A 17,152-nucleotide genomic window follows, 5' to 3' on the forward strand; every position below is an offset into this window, starting at 1 on the left:
ACATACTAAGTATCTACAATTTTTTTCATTTCCACAGCGCCAACCGTTATGTATCACCGATTCGAGTACTTAAAACAAGCAATAATTTATGTAAATTTTACGGATAAATAAAATATATAAGCCCGGTTAACTGAGAGGTCGGATGTATAAGATCAGTGATTATTTTACTAACTAAAATAATAATAATTAATAATAATAATAATTTTACTAACAACATTAAAATAAACAAAAAAGTTATAAAGTACGATTTTTAAGTTTTTAACACTAATGCATTAACAATAAATATCAAATAAGTTCATTTACCTTATTGTCAAACACAAAGAATTTAACACGGCAAGCAAGATGAATTCAAAAAAAATCATTTTTAATAAAATTTTTATTATTATTATTTTTTTTTTAATTTAATAATGAATCATATTATTATTTTATTATTTATATTTATATATTAAAAAAAAAAAATTAAATCATGTTAAATTCTTTGTAATAGTATTAGAAGAGAAGAGAGAAGGAAGAGAGAGAGAGATGCTCTCTCTCACTTCCTCTCCATCGTTGATCCCCCTAGCAGCCCTCTCACAATCACCCTCGCTCTCTCACCCACCATTTCTCTCTCACTCTACCAGCTGTGTCTCTCACTCTCCCCTCTCTCTCTAAGTCACTCTCTTACTCATCCCCTCCATCACACTCTCTCTCTGTATGCAGTGGCTACTTAAACATGTTTGTATTTTTTTAATTTTCTCACTCAACGTGCATTTTTACAAAAACTTTGTAATAAAAAAATTGACCGTTAAGGTTTTCGAAGCTTTTTAAATTTATTAATGCCTTTCCGTTCGTGAAAAAGCTTTAAAAAATTTCTCGTTGGAATTAAAACAAAAAAACGGTAACTGTAAATGAAAAATTTACGTAAAATTTAACCTCTGATCCAAAGATTTTTCCCGACGAGAAGAAAAGTTTCGACTATTTTATCGATATTAACAGCTATTTAAAACAATTAATAAATTTTATCTAATAATCGTGTAAAATCAAGGCATTGATTTTTAATGATTTGATTGGCAGAATGGAGGAGAAATAACGAATAGCGCCCGGATGTATTAAAACAAAAATCGATTGTTCTGAAGATCCCCAACAATTTATATTAAATATCTATTCATCTCATGACCCCACCTTCTTCATTAGAAGTATGACATAATTTTTCCTGTTCTATACAGCCATTTTTAGATAACTTGAGGATGTATCAGCAAGTAAGGAAATACAGCAAAATGAGTATTTCCTAAGACTGTATATTAAAAGAAAAATAAACGTATTTAGCGTTCTGAAGACAATTTGCAATAGATGAACCATTATTAGTTGTAAAATTATTTATTTTTTAAAATAAGCAATTTCATGCTTATTTTTCTATTATAGGTTATATTTATGTTGGTTATTGTTTCAGTTGTAATCAGATTACTTTTTCTAACGGGAAATATTTTTCCTGATTATGAATGTAGCCTAATAAAAAGAAAACAGATTTTGAAAAATAACAATATATGCACAATTTCACATCATTTATTTTTAATAAATTTTCAGAAAAATTTCGCTTTATGTCAAAAAAAATTTGTGATTTTGGTTTTTGAATTACAGGCTTACCTGTATTAAATTACAACAAAATTTATATTTAAATATTTTACTCCATCTTTAACGGAAACAACAAGCAATCAAATTTTATAATTTGATGAAAAAGAATATAATTTAAATTTCTATTATGTATATGTATATATATATATATATGTGTGTGTGTGTGTGTGTATGTTTCTATTACCAAAAATTAATTTTAAATTGTTTATTATATTCAGGAATCACTTCAAAAGATGGATCCACGTTGTGAATCAGATAACACTGAGCTCAGAGATTCGCTTACGCCGTAGTAGTGATTTCGGTTGGGGTGATATCGTGCCAGGCAATGCAACCTTTCAAAAAGAAAAGGAAACACACAGTGCGGACGAAAATTTCCATGCAGATGGTAAACTTCTCTTACTGTCAAACTAATATTACTTTATCCATCAGGGTTTCCTTTCTACTTTGAATGAGCTTAAGTACACTTCACAAAGACTTCAAATATTTACTCTGAAAATATACCTTAAAATTTACATTTAACGCTACTTTTAACTTAATGATAATAAACGTTTTACCTTCAAACTTTTCAAAATGCTTTAATATATTATTACTATAGTTTATAAATTTAGACAAGTATTTCGATTTACAATCGATAATAATCTTTTAATACATTTAATTGAAGAAAAACTAAATAACTTTCAAGGACAAGAAGCTCAATAAATTATTACTTATGGCATATATATATATATATATATATATATATATATATATATATAAATATATATATATATATATATAAGTGGTATATATATAAGTAATTAAGACTTCACAACTTTAAATGCACATAAAAATTTATTGAAATAACTTTTCTTTTTTTTAAAAAAAAAACTCCCCCAAGATGACTAGCCCACGCTAAAAAGCTTAACACACTCGCCTCAGAGTGTCATGGCAGCGCAGTCTGCCCTCCCTAGCTCGTCCGAACACGAACATACCATTGGGATCTCCCGTGCTTCCTCGAAAACATACTAATAATCTCCTCTTCCGGTGATCAGAATGTTTCTCCGCAGGAGAGCTACCCTTTCCGTCACTATTATACCCTGATGCAGACACGCATTTCGCTTGCCCTTCACAGTTACGTGTCCCCTCCATGCATACCTCGAGGGTCCCCTACGCCATCATCAGGGATGTTGAAATAAGATTTGGTTGAGGTCTCATTTCATACCAAAACACCTCACGTTTTGTCTCACGTAGTCCATTAGTACCGAATTCGACTACCAGCGCTCTCACCGGTGTTTTTAAAAATGAATACATTTACTGATGTGTTGTGACAAGTTTAACGATTTGCAGTTAGAAACTGCAATTCAACGTAATTTTAGTAGAGTACGGTAGGAAGCCTCCTAGTAAGCAGTTACTAGCACTCTTGGCACCAAATCTTTGTTGAGACTATTGTTCTGTTACACATACAAAATCACAAGGACCCCTAAGCGTCCCTGAAACTGCTGTGGAACAACTCGGAGAAGTTTTGCACGTAGTCCGAAGAAATCGACTAGACTTACGTCTTGTAACATTGGAATTCCACAAACTACTGTTTGGCGCGTATTATAAACGATTGCACTTGAAGCCGTACAAACTAACCGTGGTTTAACACATTACAGATGACGACAAAGTTGCTCGGCTGCAGTTTTCTGTAGAAATAATGCGATAGAATTGCAGACGACGGTACATTTTTAGAAAAATGAAATTTTTGATGATAAGTCAAAAGTTTTATATCAGCGGCGAGGTGAACTGCCACAACTGCCGAATAGTAGCGAAAACCCTGATGAAACTTTGCAGCGTATTCTTAATAGTCCTAAGCTGAATATTTTTTTGAGTTCTAAGTAAACAAAAGTAGACTGTACGGCCCATTCTTCTTCCAGGAGGCAACCGTAAACGATATCGTTTATCTGAACCTGCTTCAAAATGTTCTAATTCGTTAGACAATGATGACCAAGTCGGAAGCAATTACTATCAGCTAAACGGGGCACCACCTCACTACCACTTAGAAGTCCCAGATTTTCTTGATACTCGATTCCCAGGTCGGTGGATCGGTCGTGAGGGTCCGATTTCATGGCCACCTCGCTCACCAGATTTGACTCCGCTAGATTTTTTCTTATGGAATTTCATTAAATATCGGGTTTATATACTATCTTTTCCTGCTGGTCTTGTTGTGCTAAGAAATTCAAATTAACACCGCAGCTGCAGAGGTAACGTCCGACTTCAGGATGTATGTCGCGTTACAGATATGCTATATAGAACCAAAGTGAATGTCGGGTGACAAACTTGATGTGATTTTGTATATTTATACAAAATTAAGATCTTAATTTTAAGATCTTAATTAAATCTGTAAGTTTTCTCAATAAATTTTTATGTGCTTTTAAATTTGTCAAGTCCTTTTTGAATCACCTGGGTGTGTGTATGTGTGTAACATTCAGCCTCACGCTCTTCTTACGAGTGCAATATACGCATTATAAATACGAACTATATCTGAGAATTTTAATTAATTGTTTTGATAATAAAACAAAAAATTGATGTAAAAAAATCAACAAAATTGAATTACCCTCTTAAACAGTAGCCTTACATTACATTGTTTAAATTGTAAAAAAAATCATTAAAAAGATGGCTACTTATACATTAATGACAAATATATTAAAATACAAATTGACAAATTGACTGGCATTAATTCTTTTTATTATATTATTTTAAATTGTTTTCCAGTCGATTTAATATTATGTAATAGTTTCGTTGCATTCAGTTTCATAACCTTATGTGAAAAATCTGAGAGTGATTTTGTCTTTTTTATACTGGCAGTAAATGTAATTAATTAATTTGTTTTATTTATAAGAAAAAATTCTGAACTGTGGTTTTTTTTTCTTCAGTAAGTAAGAGTTAAAAATTAAATAAGCGATGATTAATGAATTTGTGTTTTCATCTAGCGAATTAAAAATCTTGTAGACGACTCCTTCTTTATAACTGAAGTTGAAACAAAAATAAAAAAAAGATAAGTACTGAAAATATTTCCTTTTTAATTAAATTTTTTTTATAATTCTTTATGTTAAAAAAAAAGAAAACAATCCCACATTTATTCTAGGCAAGAGTATGTGAAAATTGTTGCATTGTGGTTTTACAACGAAGAAAATTACAGCAGGACTGCCGAGTTATTTCACAAAAACCATGTAGATAGGTCTCACTTATAACATAAAACTGTACAAAATGCGATTGAATACTTTTTCGAGAATGGGACGATAGAATAAATAATTCTCTATAAAAGAATGAAACGTATCGTCTATATGCAACCATCCATACGATGAAGCAAAATATCAGTTAAAAATTAATTTCATTAAACTTTTTTTATTCATTAAAACAACAAAAAAATAAGTAAATAATAGTATGAAATATCAAACAATTTGCAAAACTTATAGATATACCAGAATTTTAAAGTAGAATAAAAATAATAAAATGAAGTAATTGAAAGAGGAATAATATTAATTTAAAAATCAAAGGTAATAAATAATTTATGCCAAAAATGCTTTGAATTTTTAGTAAGGAAAATTATCTTAGTCAGATTTTTAAAAATATTTTTGGTGAAGAATAATATTATTCTACAGCAACAAATATGGACACCGGAAAAGCCAAAAAGAAAACGTTAGTTTCTTTTCAGATTTGGTGTTGCAGAAGATTGATTAAAAGTTCCTTTAGGAATAACAAACTAAAAGAGGAAAAAAATTATAAAATAAATTTTAACCGTAATTCTAGGTAAGTAGAAGTAACCAAGGAAGCGTAAAATATGAGATAAGATTTGTGTAGTCAAACACTTTTAAAATATTATTATGTAGATTAGCTGCTGAGGGCATGTCTACGGCAAGCCTCTGCATCCTAGAGGCGACAACACGCCTAGATCCTCCAGCCGGGTTGTCCTGGTGGGCGGCGTCTCGAGATGGGATTATTAGGTATCCAAAATCAATTAGCTCTTGTGTAAAAATACTTTTTCTTGAATGATGAAAATCGATATAATGAAACTTAAATAAGAAATTTAACTAACGAATCGGGATTTTCCGCTAGTGATCGGTACATACCGGTGCATATTTTTCGGTTTTACTTCATTATTTTATGAAGAAAAATGAACACATAAATAAAAATAATATATTGTTAAATATATTTTGCATATATATCGATATATAATAATATAACATGTATACACCTGACTACAACGAGATGTACTAACGAATAGGGATTTTCCGCTAATGATCGGTAAATTCCGGTGCTAAGCTAAGGCGCGCGCGCACACACACACACACACACACACACACACACACACCCATACATCCAAATGCCTTTTAGTAAGGTAGGATGATAAAAGCTGTTACAAATGCAAAGGTAACAATGTATAAAGCATATATAAAAGAAGATGGTAATAATTTGGAATTAAATACCTAATATTCAGATCAAGAAATGTAAAAATCGATCAAATCAATCAAACGTCTCTTTGTGCATACAGGGTGTACAAAATAAGGATCTTGGGGTCTTAATTTGTTACAATATTTCACGGTTGTAATCGTGAAATCAAACGTTTTACAAAGGTGTCCTTGAAAGGCTCAGGAAAAGAGTGATTCGCGTGAGACCAGACATTGTAGACAAGTGGATGCTTCACCATGACAATGCCCCGTGTCACACGGCCATTTCCATCAGGGAATTTTTGACCTCAAAACGCATTCCTACGGTTCCTCAACCCCCCTATTCACCTGATTTGAGTCCTTGTGACTTTTCCTTTTCCCGAAATTGAAACATCTCTTAAAGGGACGTCATTTTAGAACTCTGAAGAACATTCAAAAGACTGTGACCAACCGGTTAAAAGCCCTAGCAGTTGAAGCCTTCCAGCGCTGCTACCAGGAGTGCGAACGACTCCGCCGGTGTATAGCTTCCCAAAGGAACTTTGGAGGGAAAATATTGTTGTTTGAATAACATAAAAACTTTGGTAACTAAAAAGCAGTCTCATTACTTTTTTCACACACCTCGTATATTGTAATATATACTGTAAGTCAATGTTAAGAAATATTACTCGACTTTAAAACTCCGATATTCTTTTTTGTACAGCTGGTAACCAAATAACTAAGCGTTTTCATTAAACTCAACAAAAGAATGAATTAAATTCGTTTAATTGATGACTGTTATAAATGCTTCTGTTTAATTCTAATCCATTACTTCATTAGGTATCCAAGATTATTCAGTAACATGTAATTCAACTTTGAACTATTTAATAGCAGACAACTTGATGAATAATCTTAAAGTACTTTTGGCCTGAAAAATTCCAATTTCAACGTATGTAAAGTGAAACAAAGTTATTTATTCAAGATTGTAATGACCTTAATTTTAAGCAGATTTGTTAATTTGATCAACCCGTTCAACTAATTGACAATTTGTATGCGACATCTAAAAATCTTTTTTTTTTTTACGGTTATTAATGCGTAGAGTTTTTATAACGGATGGAATTACTATTGATTATTTTCATATATTTCAATCCAAGCTAGTAATCGAACCGAAAACTCAGAAAATTGGTCACAAATTAAAGAAATCAAATATTATTTGGAGGAAATAAAACGTTTTACCTATTATAAAATTAAAACAGTTGAAAACTCAATATTATATACCAAATTTTTATTAATTTAATGGATTTTTCTATAGTAAATAAACCCTCGTGTGTATTAATTTTTTATAAACAAATGAATAAAAACCATTTATACAAAATACAGCCAGAATGTAAAATATTAAAATCTTATCTAAACAGGTAAAAACAAAATATCTGTTGGCTTTGAATTATAATGAATAATTCTGCGCTTTACTCCCCAACCTCTCGGTAATTTAAATCTACTCTTATAAAACCCTAAAGCTACTGAAATGGGATGTTTTAAATTTTTATTAAATTTAACTGAATTCTTAGTAAATTAATTTAAATTTTATTTTATTATTCATTTCTAAAATAAATGTTATTAATCTAATAAATACTAATATGCTACAATAGTTTTAATTCACAACAGGATGGTTATTTCATTACACATTAGAAGTTAATTTGACTTTCTCCACCCTTTTAAGACATTTAACAAACTGGAAGATCTAAACAAATAAAACTTACATCATAACAAAAAGTATTTATTTATTTAAAATTTAGTTTATTTTAGATTTATATACTTTTAAAAAATTCAATGTCATCAAATACGTTTTATCTTTTACCACACTTCCTCCTCCAGGATAATAGAAACTTAAAAATTTTCCTCTTTGATTGAAGAGATTTTCTAATTGATTAGTTTTCCAATTATTTATAGCTTTTCAAAGTCTTTCATTCCTTAAAAATAAGTAAAATAAGTAAATTTTTATATATATATATATATATATATATATATATATATACACGTGTGTGTGTGTGTTCCACGAATAGGTGAACGCTTTTCATTTAGTATGACTCGCCCTTCCCCCAACGATTCTATTGAAACTTCACAAACCTTTTCACGTTCTAAAAACGTTCTGTGAAAATTTCGACTTTTTAGGATTTATAGAAACAAAATGAAGGCTTTCAAATCAATTACAGATAAATCAAATTTTTTATTCATTTCAAAATAGCTAGTAAAGGTCATTAAAACAAGAGGATGTATTGTTAAACAGCCGATAAAATTTAATAAAATAAGTTAATAAATCATAATCTTGCTTCTTTTTCCTGTGTAAACATTTAATTGATAAACATGGGATTTACAACTGAACAAAAAGTTAAATGTTGTCATGGGCCATTGAATTTGACAATCCGTACGATATTTTATAGCTGAATTTCCAGATGTTGATCCACCAACCAAAATGTCAATTTCTATGTGGAAGTGAGTGTTGTTGGAAAATGGCAATTAAATATATATCCCATGTATTGATGAAGGAAAATAATAAATAGTGTGTGCTTCATTACTGCGATTACCAGGTAAACCCGATTCAATGAGAAAAGTTTCTTTAGATACTAGTGCACCAAAATCGACAGCCTAAAGAATAGAAAAAAATAACAAATTAAAATGTTGTAAAAGCCACCTGGTTCATAATCTTTTGTAAGATGACCCGGATAGGAGAGCTTTCCGATATTTCATTTGCAGTATTCCCGAACAGCGCAACGATGAACCCATCTTTAAATACCCAGTTACGGCAGTACAGTCGCGGCGTTTCTCGTCCCACCGCGGGCACTGGAATATCACGTGTTGCGGCGTGTCTAATTCCCAACAGTAAGAGCAGAAGGGGTCTGCAGCTCTTCTTCGTCCACACAAGTTATTATCTAACTAATCAATCAGAAAGTTATTATTTCAATAATCAAAACATTTAATAAGCTGAGGTTAGCGAGCAAAGCGATGTTAGGTTATGATGGTTAGATTACCATAATAAATCACATTATCATCGCAAATCACCTCGTTTCAAAGTCGAGAGTTCTAAGGCTCAAATCCTAGTAAAGTCAGTTGTTTTTACACGGATTTGAATAATAGATCGTGGATACCGGTGTTCTTTGGTGGTTGGGTTTCAATTAACCACACACCTCAGGAATAATCGACCTGAGACTGTAAAAGACTACACTTCATTTACATTCATACATATCATCCTCATTCATCCACTGAAATAATACCTTGCGGTGGAGGCTAAACAGAAAAAGAAAGAATATTATCGTAACGAAACTAAATATAACGTACGCTCACTAAACTCGTCTGATTAACATTAAATATACAAATTTTTTTTATGTTATTCTCTAACATTGGACGCAATTAACCAAATTCGCCGGTAATTATGCATAACCACTGGATTAATTAAATTTACGGTAATAAATATATTTCATAACTATAAACTATTTTGATAACTCTATCTTTCAAATATTTAATTGTGAAACATACACCAGCCGGTCTAAGCTGGATTTGAAAACTATAACTACGAAGCGAGTTAAATAACGGGTTAAATAAATATAATAAATAATATATTATTCAACATGTACCTTATAGTATTTGTTAATTCTGATTTAGATAAGCGATGATGAATGTTATTTTTGTATAATTTATTAAAGATTCATCTTGAAATTTATTTTGTTACAGTGACTAACGCTCCCGGAGAATTATTTAACGTTTGTGGTAATATATCAAAAGATTACAAAGAAGTACAATGTTTCCCTCAGCCCGACCCTTTTAATCCATGCGAAGATGTGATGGGAAATTGGGCATTAAGAATAGCGGTATGGATTGTAACAATAGCAGCGCTTTTAGGAAATATGGCGGTTTTATTAGTATTATTAAGTTCAAGATTCCGTATGACCGTACCAAAGTTTTTAATGTGCAACTTATCGGTCGCTGATCTTTGTATGGGATTATATTTATTATTAATTGCCATAATGGATGTAAGATCGATCGGTGATTATTTCAACTACGCAATCGATTGGCAGAACGGTAAGTAAACACTTAAGGAAAGTAATTATTTATTTATTTAAATTGTAATAATAAAGAATATTATATAAAAAAATAAATAAGCGACTCGCTTTTAAATTAATTCTTTTTACTTGGGATCTCGTCTTTATAAATACTGTTTTCCTAAATTTTCCCTACAGAGTATGGAAACTCATAAAATCAAAACATTTTATTCTGAAATAGGGAATTTTTATGCTTCTATGTTATTTTGATAATTATAACTTGACCGGGGTAGCCTGAAAAGTCAGAATACTTTTCCAGCTATTTTAATGTTCCGAAAGTTTTAAAACTATTACTAATACCCAGATCAAACATAGCACTAATAAAAGAGGCGAGTAAATGGGGCGAGTGGGAGTTCCTAGATGCGGCTGGGTTGTTCAACCGGCATCCGTAGTTTGCTTAACTGAAAGACTCTTACCGCATTGCCGTGAGAAGCTAACCCTGAGTATGGCTCCAAGCGTTATAAAGTGGTGAACAGGTACTTGTTGGCGTGGCAGCGAATTGCTGCCTGGACGAATTAAATTTTATTTATGGATGTCATATATATTTTTTAGTAGTTGACGGGGTGCGCCTACCCATTTTAGCAAATATATGACAAGTGAGTGGTTGGAACACGTAAGCCGGTTGTGTATGGCACCACTCTTAATCCGCTCACGCTGTTAGGTAAGCTCTAGGAGCTATGTTAGGATACTGGTCGCTAAACTGTTCGAGGCTGAGTAGCCGTTTGTGGCACAGACATTCGATATTATGCTTTAGGAAGACCAAATGGGGTGGTGGCGGGAGAAATTCCAAGCAAGCCAGTTCCAGTAACAAAGATATACTCTATATCTTGTATTTGCCCATTCAGATTCAGTTTTCGGACGGGTTCTACATGTTGATTTGCATAAATAGGAATTTATCATTTCCCTATTTGTTCGCATTCTCGATCGTTCCTACAATTTTCAGCAGCTCTAAGAGATCTAATCCTTTGAGTATGTGTACCCGTAAGAGGAGCAACAAAATTCTTAGAATGATTGACCGCTGTATTGTTCGTATTACATTCCAGAAATATGTCGTATTCGCTTACACGTCCTGCATCTGTCAAGTACAACAAATTGCATTTGATACGAAGAATAACTTAGAAGACAACATACGAAGAGAATATGCTAGAAAATAACTCGATTGTATTACAACGATCAAAAGTACGATAAGATAAAACTTGTAAATAAAAGTTGCGGGGATATTCAAAAACAAACCGACTAATCTACTTTAATTTTTGAAATTCTCTGAATACCAGAAATACATTTGGTTATGTATTATTAAACTAAAGCGATTAATATTAGGTTGTCTAAAACGTATTGAATCTTTTAGAGTCCAAAATTGAGAGAACATTTATTGTTACTGGAAAATAACATTTTAAGACCACACATATGCAGTATTTTTTTCGATGATTTTCTGCCAATTTTTTTAGAAACACCATAATCCCTTCTCTATAAAACTGCTACGGTTTCCGGTCAATAAATTGTGACACGTAGTTTTCACAGGTCTCTGTTAAAACTATCTTAACACCCTTCAGGGAGTTGTACAGAGACAGAAACAAATGATAGTTTGACAGTGCCAGGTCTGGGCTATATGGAAGATGAATTAAAACCTCCCGGTTCTCTCTGACGGGTCATTAAAGATGTATGCGGTCTGACGTTGTCAGCGTGGTATACGACACCGTTTCAGTTTAGGCCATTTCTAATGAATTTCTAGGTTCGATCGCGCTAATCATCGACAGTATAGGACTGAGTATATCGTTCCACCTGACGGCTGCAGCTCGTGATGCACGATGCCCTTTCAATCTCACAAAACGCATAGCGAAACCTTCGTGAGCGTTAGTGTGGCCTACGCCACAGATCATGGAGTTTCTTCTCGCATCGACCACAATCTTTTTTCGCACAACATTATCTAAAGATATTTATCTAAAGGTATTTCTGAGTTAGGTCATGCAGCACCAAAACAACGAGTTACTTTTTACATCCAGCTTTCTGAAAACGGTTTAAAACGGTGTGGTGTTGAATTTTTATGTCATTCGCAATGTCACGACCGCTGCTTACATGCTGGTCTTCCACTAATTTTGCCAGAATAACGCTATCTCGTGCGCAAAAGGCTCAATACGTTTCAGACTACCTATTACTAAGCGATGATGAAAAATAATTATTTTTTAAATATCTTTTCGAGTCGTTTAAGAATACATAATAACTTTTTTTTTTTAATTTTCCTATATTAATAAAAATCTTACTTCTGAATCAACAGAGAAATCTCACTAAAAAAAAAATAATAATAATAAGAAGAAAACGATTAAACAAAAATTCATTTGGTAAGAAAAATATTTCAACTTCAATGGTAATAATAAAAAAAATATATGAATTGATACCTTCTCCTTCAGAACTTGCAAAACTTATAAAAATAAAAGTTGTTATTAAGTGACTTGAGAAGTACAAATGTAATATTTATTTTTAACTTTTAATAAATATCCGTTATAAAAATCAAATTAAAATGATTGTAGGTTTAATAATCTTATTTTTACAACTCAAAATTTCTAATTTTATAATATTTCTGGGATTTTTACATGATCTAGAAATTCTTTGACCAATTTGGTTTCAGGAAAAGTATAGGGACAAGGGAAGCAATTTTAGGCCTCAGATTAATAGTAGAAGGAAGATTAAAGAAAAACAAACCAACATACTTGGCGTTTATAGACCTAGAAAAGGCTTTCGATAACGTAGACTGGAATAAAATGTTCAACATTTAAAAAAAATTAGGGTTCAAATACAGAGATAGAAGAACAATTGCTAACATGTACAGGAACCAAACAGCAACAATAACAATTGAAGAACATAAGAAAGAAGCCCTAATAAGAAAGGGAGTCCGACAAGGATGTTCCCTATCTCCGTTACTTTTTAATCTTTACATGGAACTAGCAGTTAATGATGTTAAAGAACAATTTAGATTCGGAGTAACAGTACAAGGTGAAAAGATAAACATGCTACGATTTGCAGATGATATAGTAATTCTAGCCGAGAGTAAAAAGGATTTAGAAGAAACAATGAACGGCATAGATGAAGTCCTACGGAAGACCTATCGCATGAAAATAAACAAGAACAAAACAAAAGTAATGAAATGTAGTAGAAATAACAAAGATGGACCGCTGAATGTGAAAATAGGAGGAGAAAATATTATGGAGGTAGAAGAATTTTGTTATTTGGGAAGTAAAATTACTAAAGATGGACGAAGCAGGAGCGATATAAAATGCCGAATAGCACAAGCTAAACGAGCCTTCAGTAAGAAATATAATTTGTTTACATCAAAAATGAATTTAAATGTCAGGAAAAGATTTTTGAAAGTGTATGTTTCGAGTGTCGCTTTATATGGAAGTGAAACTTGGACGATCGGAGTATCTGAGAAGAAAAGATTAGAAGCTTTTGAAATGCGGTGCTATAGGAGAATGTTAAAAATCAGATGGGTGGATAAAGTGACAAATGAAGAGGTATTGCGGCAAATAGATGAAGAAAGAAGCATTTGGAAAAATATAGTTAAAAGAAGAGACAGACTTATAGGCCACATACTAAGGCATCCTGGAATAGTCGCTTTAATATTGGAAGGACAGGTAGAAGGGAAAAATTGTGTAGGCAGGCCACGTTTGGAGTATGAAAACAAATTGTTGGGGATGTAGGATGTAGAGGGTATACTGAAATGAAACGACTAGCACTAGATAGGGAATCTTGGAGAGCTGCATCAAACCAGTCAAATGACTGAAGACAAAAAAAAAAAAAAAAGAAATTCTTTGGCAGACATTTATGCTGTACTTTAATATGAAAAAATTATGCTTTTATTTCCGCACAAACAAACAAAAAATTAACATTAAAAATATTTTAGTAGCACGTCTCCTTCTTCAGGAGATATTAATCCCCATTACTGTAGATGGCGGTGCTGAAGAAGGTAGAATATTAAAATTCACATATTATTTTAATAATATGTTATGCAAAGTGTGATTAAGCGGTAAATTTTTGTACTTTAATATTTTAACAAAGCCTACAATAATGGAAAAATATAATAACACCAGATGATAGAACTTATTGCCGAAACTTGTTCTTAGATACAAAGGAAGGCGTTAAAGATGAATTTAAATCGAGATATTTAAAAAAAAAAATGTTTGAATTTCTTCTTAGAACTTGGTTATTTGGGAACAAAAATGAGAATTTGTAAAAATACGCTTTATAAAGTATTCTACAAGAGTAGTGTATAGGGTTTGAATATCTGTAACATCAATAATCGAACGATGGTTCATTAAAGCGAGCTGTTACAAAAAAAAAAAGAGAAAGAATTTGAAAGTATCATGTTATGTTATACAGTAGACACACCTCATTACCGTTTCAAGCCCGATAAAAAAATACTACACTAGCCTTTGACCACAAGCAGATTTCCTGATGGCAGAATCACTTTTTTATATCGAACAAAGTATTAACATACGCAGCTCAAAACCTTGATAATACTACTGAAACAAGTAATTAATTTTACACACGTAATAATAGATAGGTAGTAATTAAAAAAATCTCAAATAATTAAAAGTCCCAAGAAATTAACTCGCTAAATTTGAAATTGTTAATTATCTAAACAATTACATAATATACGAGAAGGAGGAATAAATTAACATAAACCAGAAATATAAGTTATTTTCAACGTGGAAATTATAATTTCAACGACAGTACATTTAAAAGATATAAATATTCGTAACCATTTTTAAAATTTAGTTTACATTATTTACTTACTATTTTTACAAAAAAATTCAATAAAATTATTTAATTTGATTTAATTAAAAAAAGCAAATCGTTATTACGTTTATATAGTGCAAATTTACGATTAAGTACAGCTTTTAATTTTGTATAAAAACAGCTAATTTCAAAATAAAAAATACGGTTACCAATAGGAACTCGAGCAATCCTTTTACTTCAATTCCAGAAAACCCCTCCCATGTTTGTCGACCGAATGAAACTAGCATAATTCACATTCAAAAATATTACAGTCATCTTCAGAATACAAATAAGTATCCTACGCCAGGATTACTCAGGAAAATGTGGAATGAAGTAGTTTGCGTTGCATATTAGCACGATATACATGGCGGAAATGAAATATTATTCAGCGTTAAAAAAAAATACCTTCAATGTGTTCTCAAAATGAACTACCTGCAGAATGAAAAACATTACATCGTTACAAAAAAATTACTGCTTCTTGTACCACAAATAGTATTTCACATTTATTTTTATCTTTTTTTTTTTTAATATTTTAAATTATTTAGCACATAATACATTATTTTAGCATATTAAGATTATTTTTGGAACTTCATACATTAATTTTGTTAATCAACACTAACAACAGATACTGTAAAGCAATAAATTAGTCTCTCCAATTCTGTTGTGAAACAATAGTTTTGTGAATTTTTTTCTTGATTTTTAGCGTATGAAAAATGCCTTGCCTGACCAGATTTGAAACAGAGATCCCCAGATAAAAGACCGAGACGTTACTTGCACGGAGATCACCAAATAAAAAATTTCGACAAATTAAAGAATTCTATCATCTTCTTTTTTTGTTTAGCCTCCAGAATTACCGTAAGATATTACTTCAGGGGATGAATGAGGATGGTATCTATGAATGTAAATGAAGTGTAGTCTTGTACAGTCTCAAGTCGACCGTTCCTGAGACCAAAGAACACCGGTATTCCCGATCTGGTATTCAACTGCCTTTACTAGGATTTCAACCGTAGAACTCTCGACTTCGTAATCAGCTGATTTGCGATGACGAGTTCACCACTAGACCAACCCGGTGGGGTTCGTCTACAAATTGGTTATAACTTATAATTTGAACTCATAAATGTCATTACTCTTTCACACAATCCGCTAAAGTAAATAGAAAAAATAGATCGTTGATAAATTGAGAAAATAAATATACTTTGAATCTATTATGAAGTTCTAATTCTATTAATCCTTTCTGAGCAAAGTTCAATTTCAAATTTCTCAAGCTAACGTCAACAACTTGTGTTGAATTTCTGTTAAAGTGTACTTTAAAGTTACACCTGCGTAAAATATTCCCTGCAAGGAGTTTAGCAAATAACTAGCTGCAGGGGTGCCTACGGCGCGCCTCCACAGCTAGGCCCTCCGGGCGGGTTGCCCTTTTGTTTTATCTCTCCCTCCTGGCATGGATTTACTACCAAGCTTAGCACACACCAGGGGGTTGTTTCTGTAACTCAAATGAGCCTTCCCGTCCACCGACAGGTCGGCTCGCCCGTTAGAACTTTTGAGATCTTGGCAGACAACGCCCACTCAAGGCAAACTAATGAGAGATAACCAGGGCCCGGCTATGCCGTTCCCGGGGCCCCCACCGACGCCCAGTAGCGGAGGGTTTCGTCATTCCACCGTCAAACCCCACCGCAGGTCGACAACATTGCAGCCCGTCGGATGGTTACGGCTGACGAGGTAAGAGATCCACCGACCACTCCCTACAATCGGCTTCCTTTTTCTTAAGAATTCCGGTCACCAAGTCCTCCAGTCTCTTCCAATCAGAGGTCCCACGTAGCATCTGTAAGACCACTGAGACTGAGATAACTCCCACGACTCGTGCGACACGCCTTTCAGCCGACCGTCTTTCACAAGTGAAAAAGGTGTGTTCCGGCGTGTCCAAGTTTCCGCAATAAATGCACTCGGTAAATTCTCGCTAATGGAATCGTTGTAGATAGGTGCCGAATTCCCCGTGTTCCGTGAGGAATTGGGACAGGTTGCCCTGGCGGGCGGTATCTCGGAATGCGATTATTAGGTCTTCGAAACTGATTACGTCTTGTGTAAATTTTTTTTTGATGAAAATTTATCAAGGAAAAGCAAAAAAATATCATCAAATCTTCCCGATTAAATTTGGTTTAGATCGGTTCAGGCATCTTTTAAAGATCGCACCCTCTCACCGTTTTTATCAAGGTCCATAATATCCATATGCAAATTCACTCGTATTATATTCAATATACGAAACAGATTATCGTAATACGAACTAAC

The 17,152-nt window shown here is 32.6% G+C and overlaps 2 protein-coding genes across 3 annotated transcripts in view; one reads left to right on the top strand and one right to left on the bottom strand.

Annotated features, from left to right (window-relative positions):
- Nucleotides 1-17,152, bottom strand: part of LOC142331231 (uncharacterized) — a 447,558-nt gene that overhangs the window by 247,440 nt on the left and 182,966 nt on the right. The window lies entirely within an intron of this gene.
- LOC142331605 (lutropin-choriogonadotropic hormone receptor-like) overlaps nt 1-17,152 on the top strand; it is a 92,135-nt gene that overhangs the window by 50,432 nt on the left and 24,551 nt on the right. The window contains exons 2-3 of the mRNA XM_075377621.1: nt 1,830-1,996; nt 9,726-10,073. Coding sequence (XP_075233736.1) covers nt 1,830-1,996; nt 9,726-10,073 — 515 coding nt within the window. The remainder of the gene's footprint in view (nt 1-1,829; nt 1,997-9,725; nt 10,074-17,152) is intronic.

Source organism: Lycorma delicatula, chromosome 10 (assembly GCF_047948215.1).
Source record: "Lycorma delicatula isolate Av1 chromosome 10, ASM4794821v1, whole genome shotgun sequence".
Lineage (NCBI taxonomy): Eukaryota > Metazoa > Arthropoda > Insecta > Hemiptera > Fulgoridae > Lycorma > Lycorma delicatula.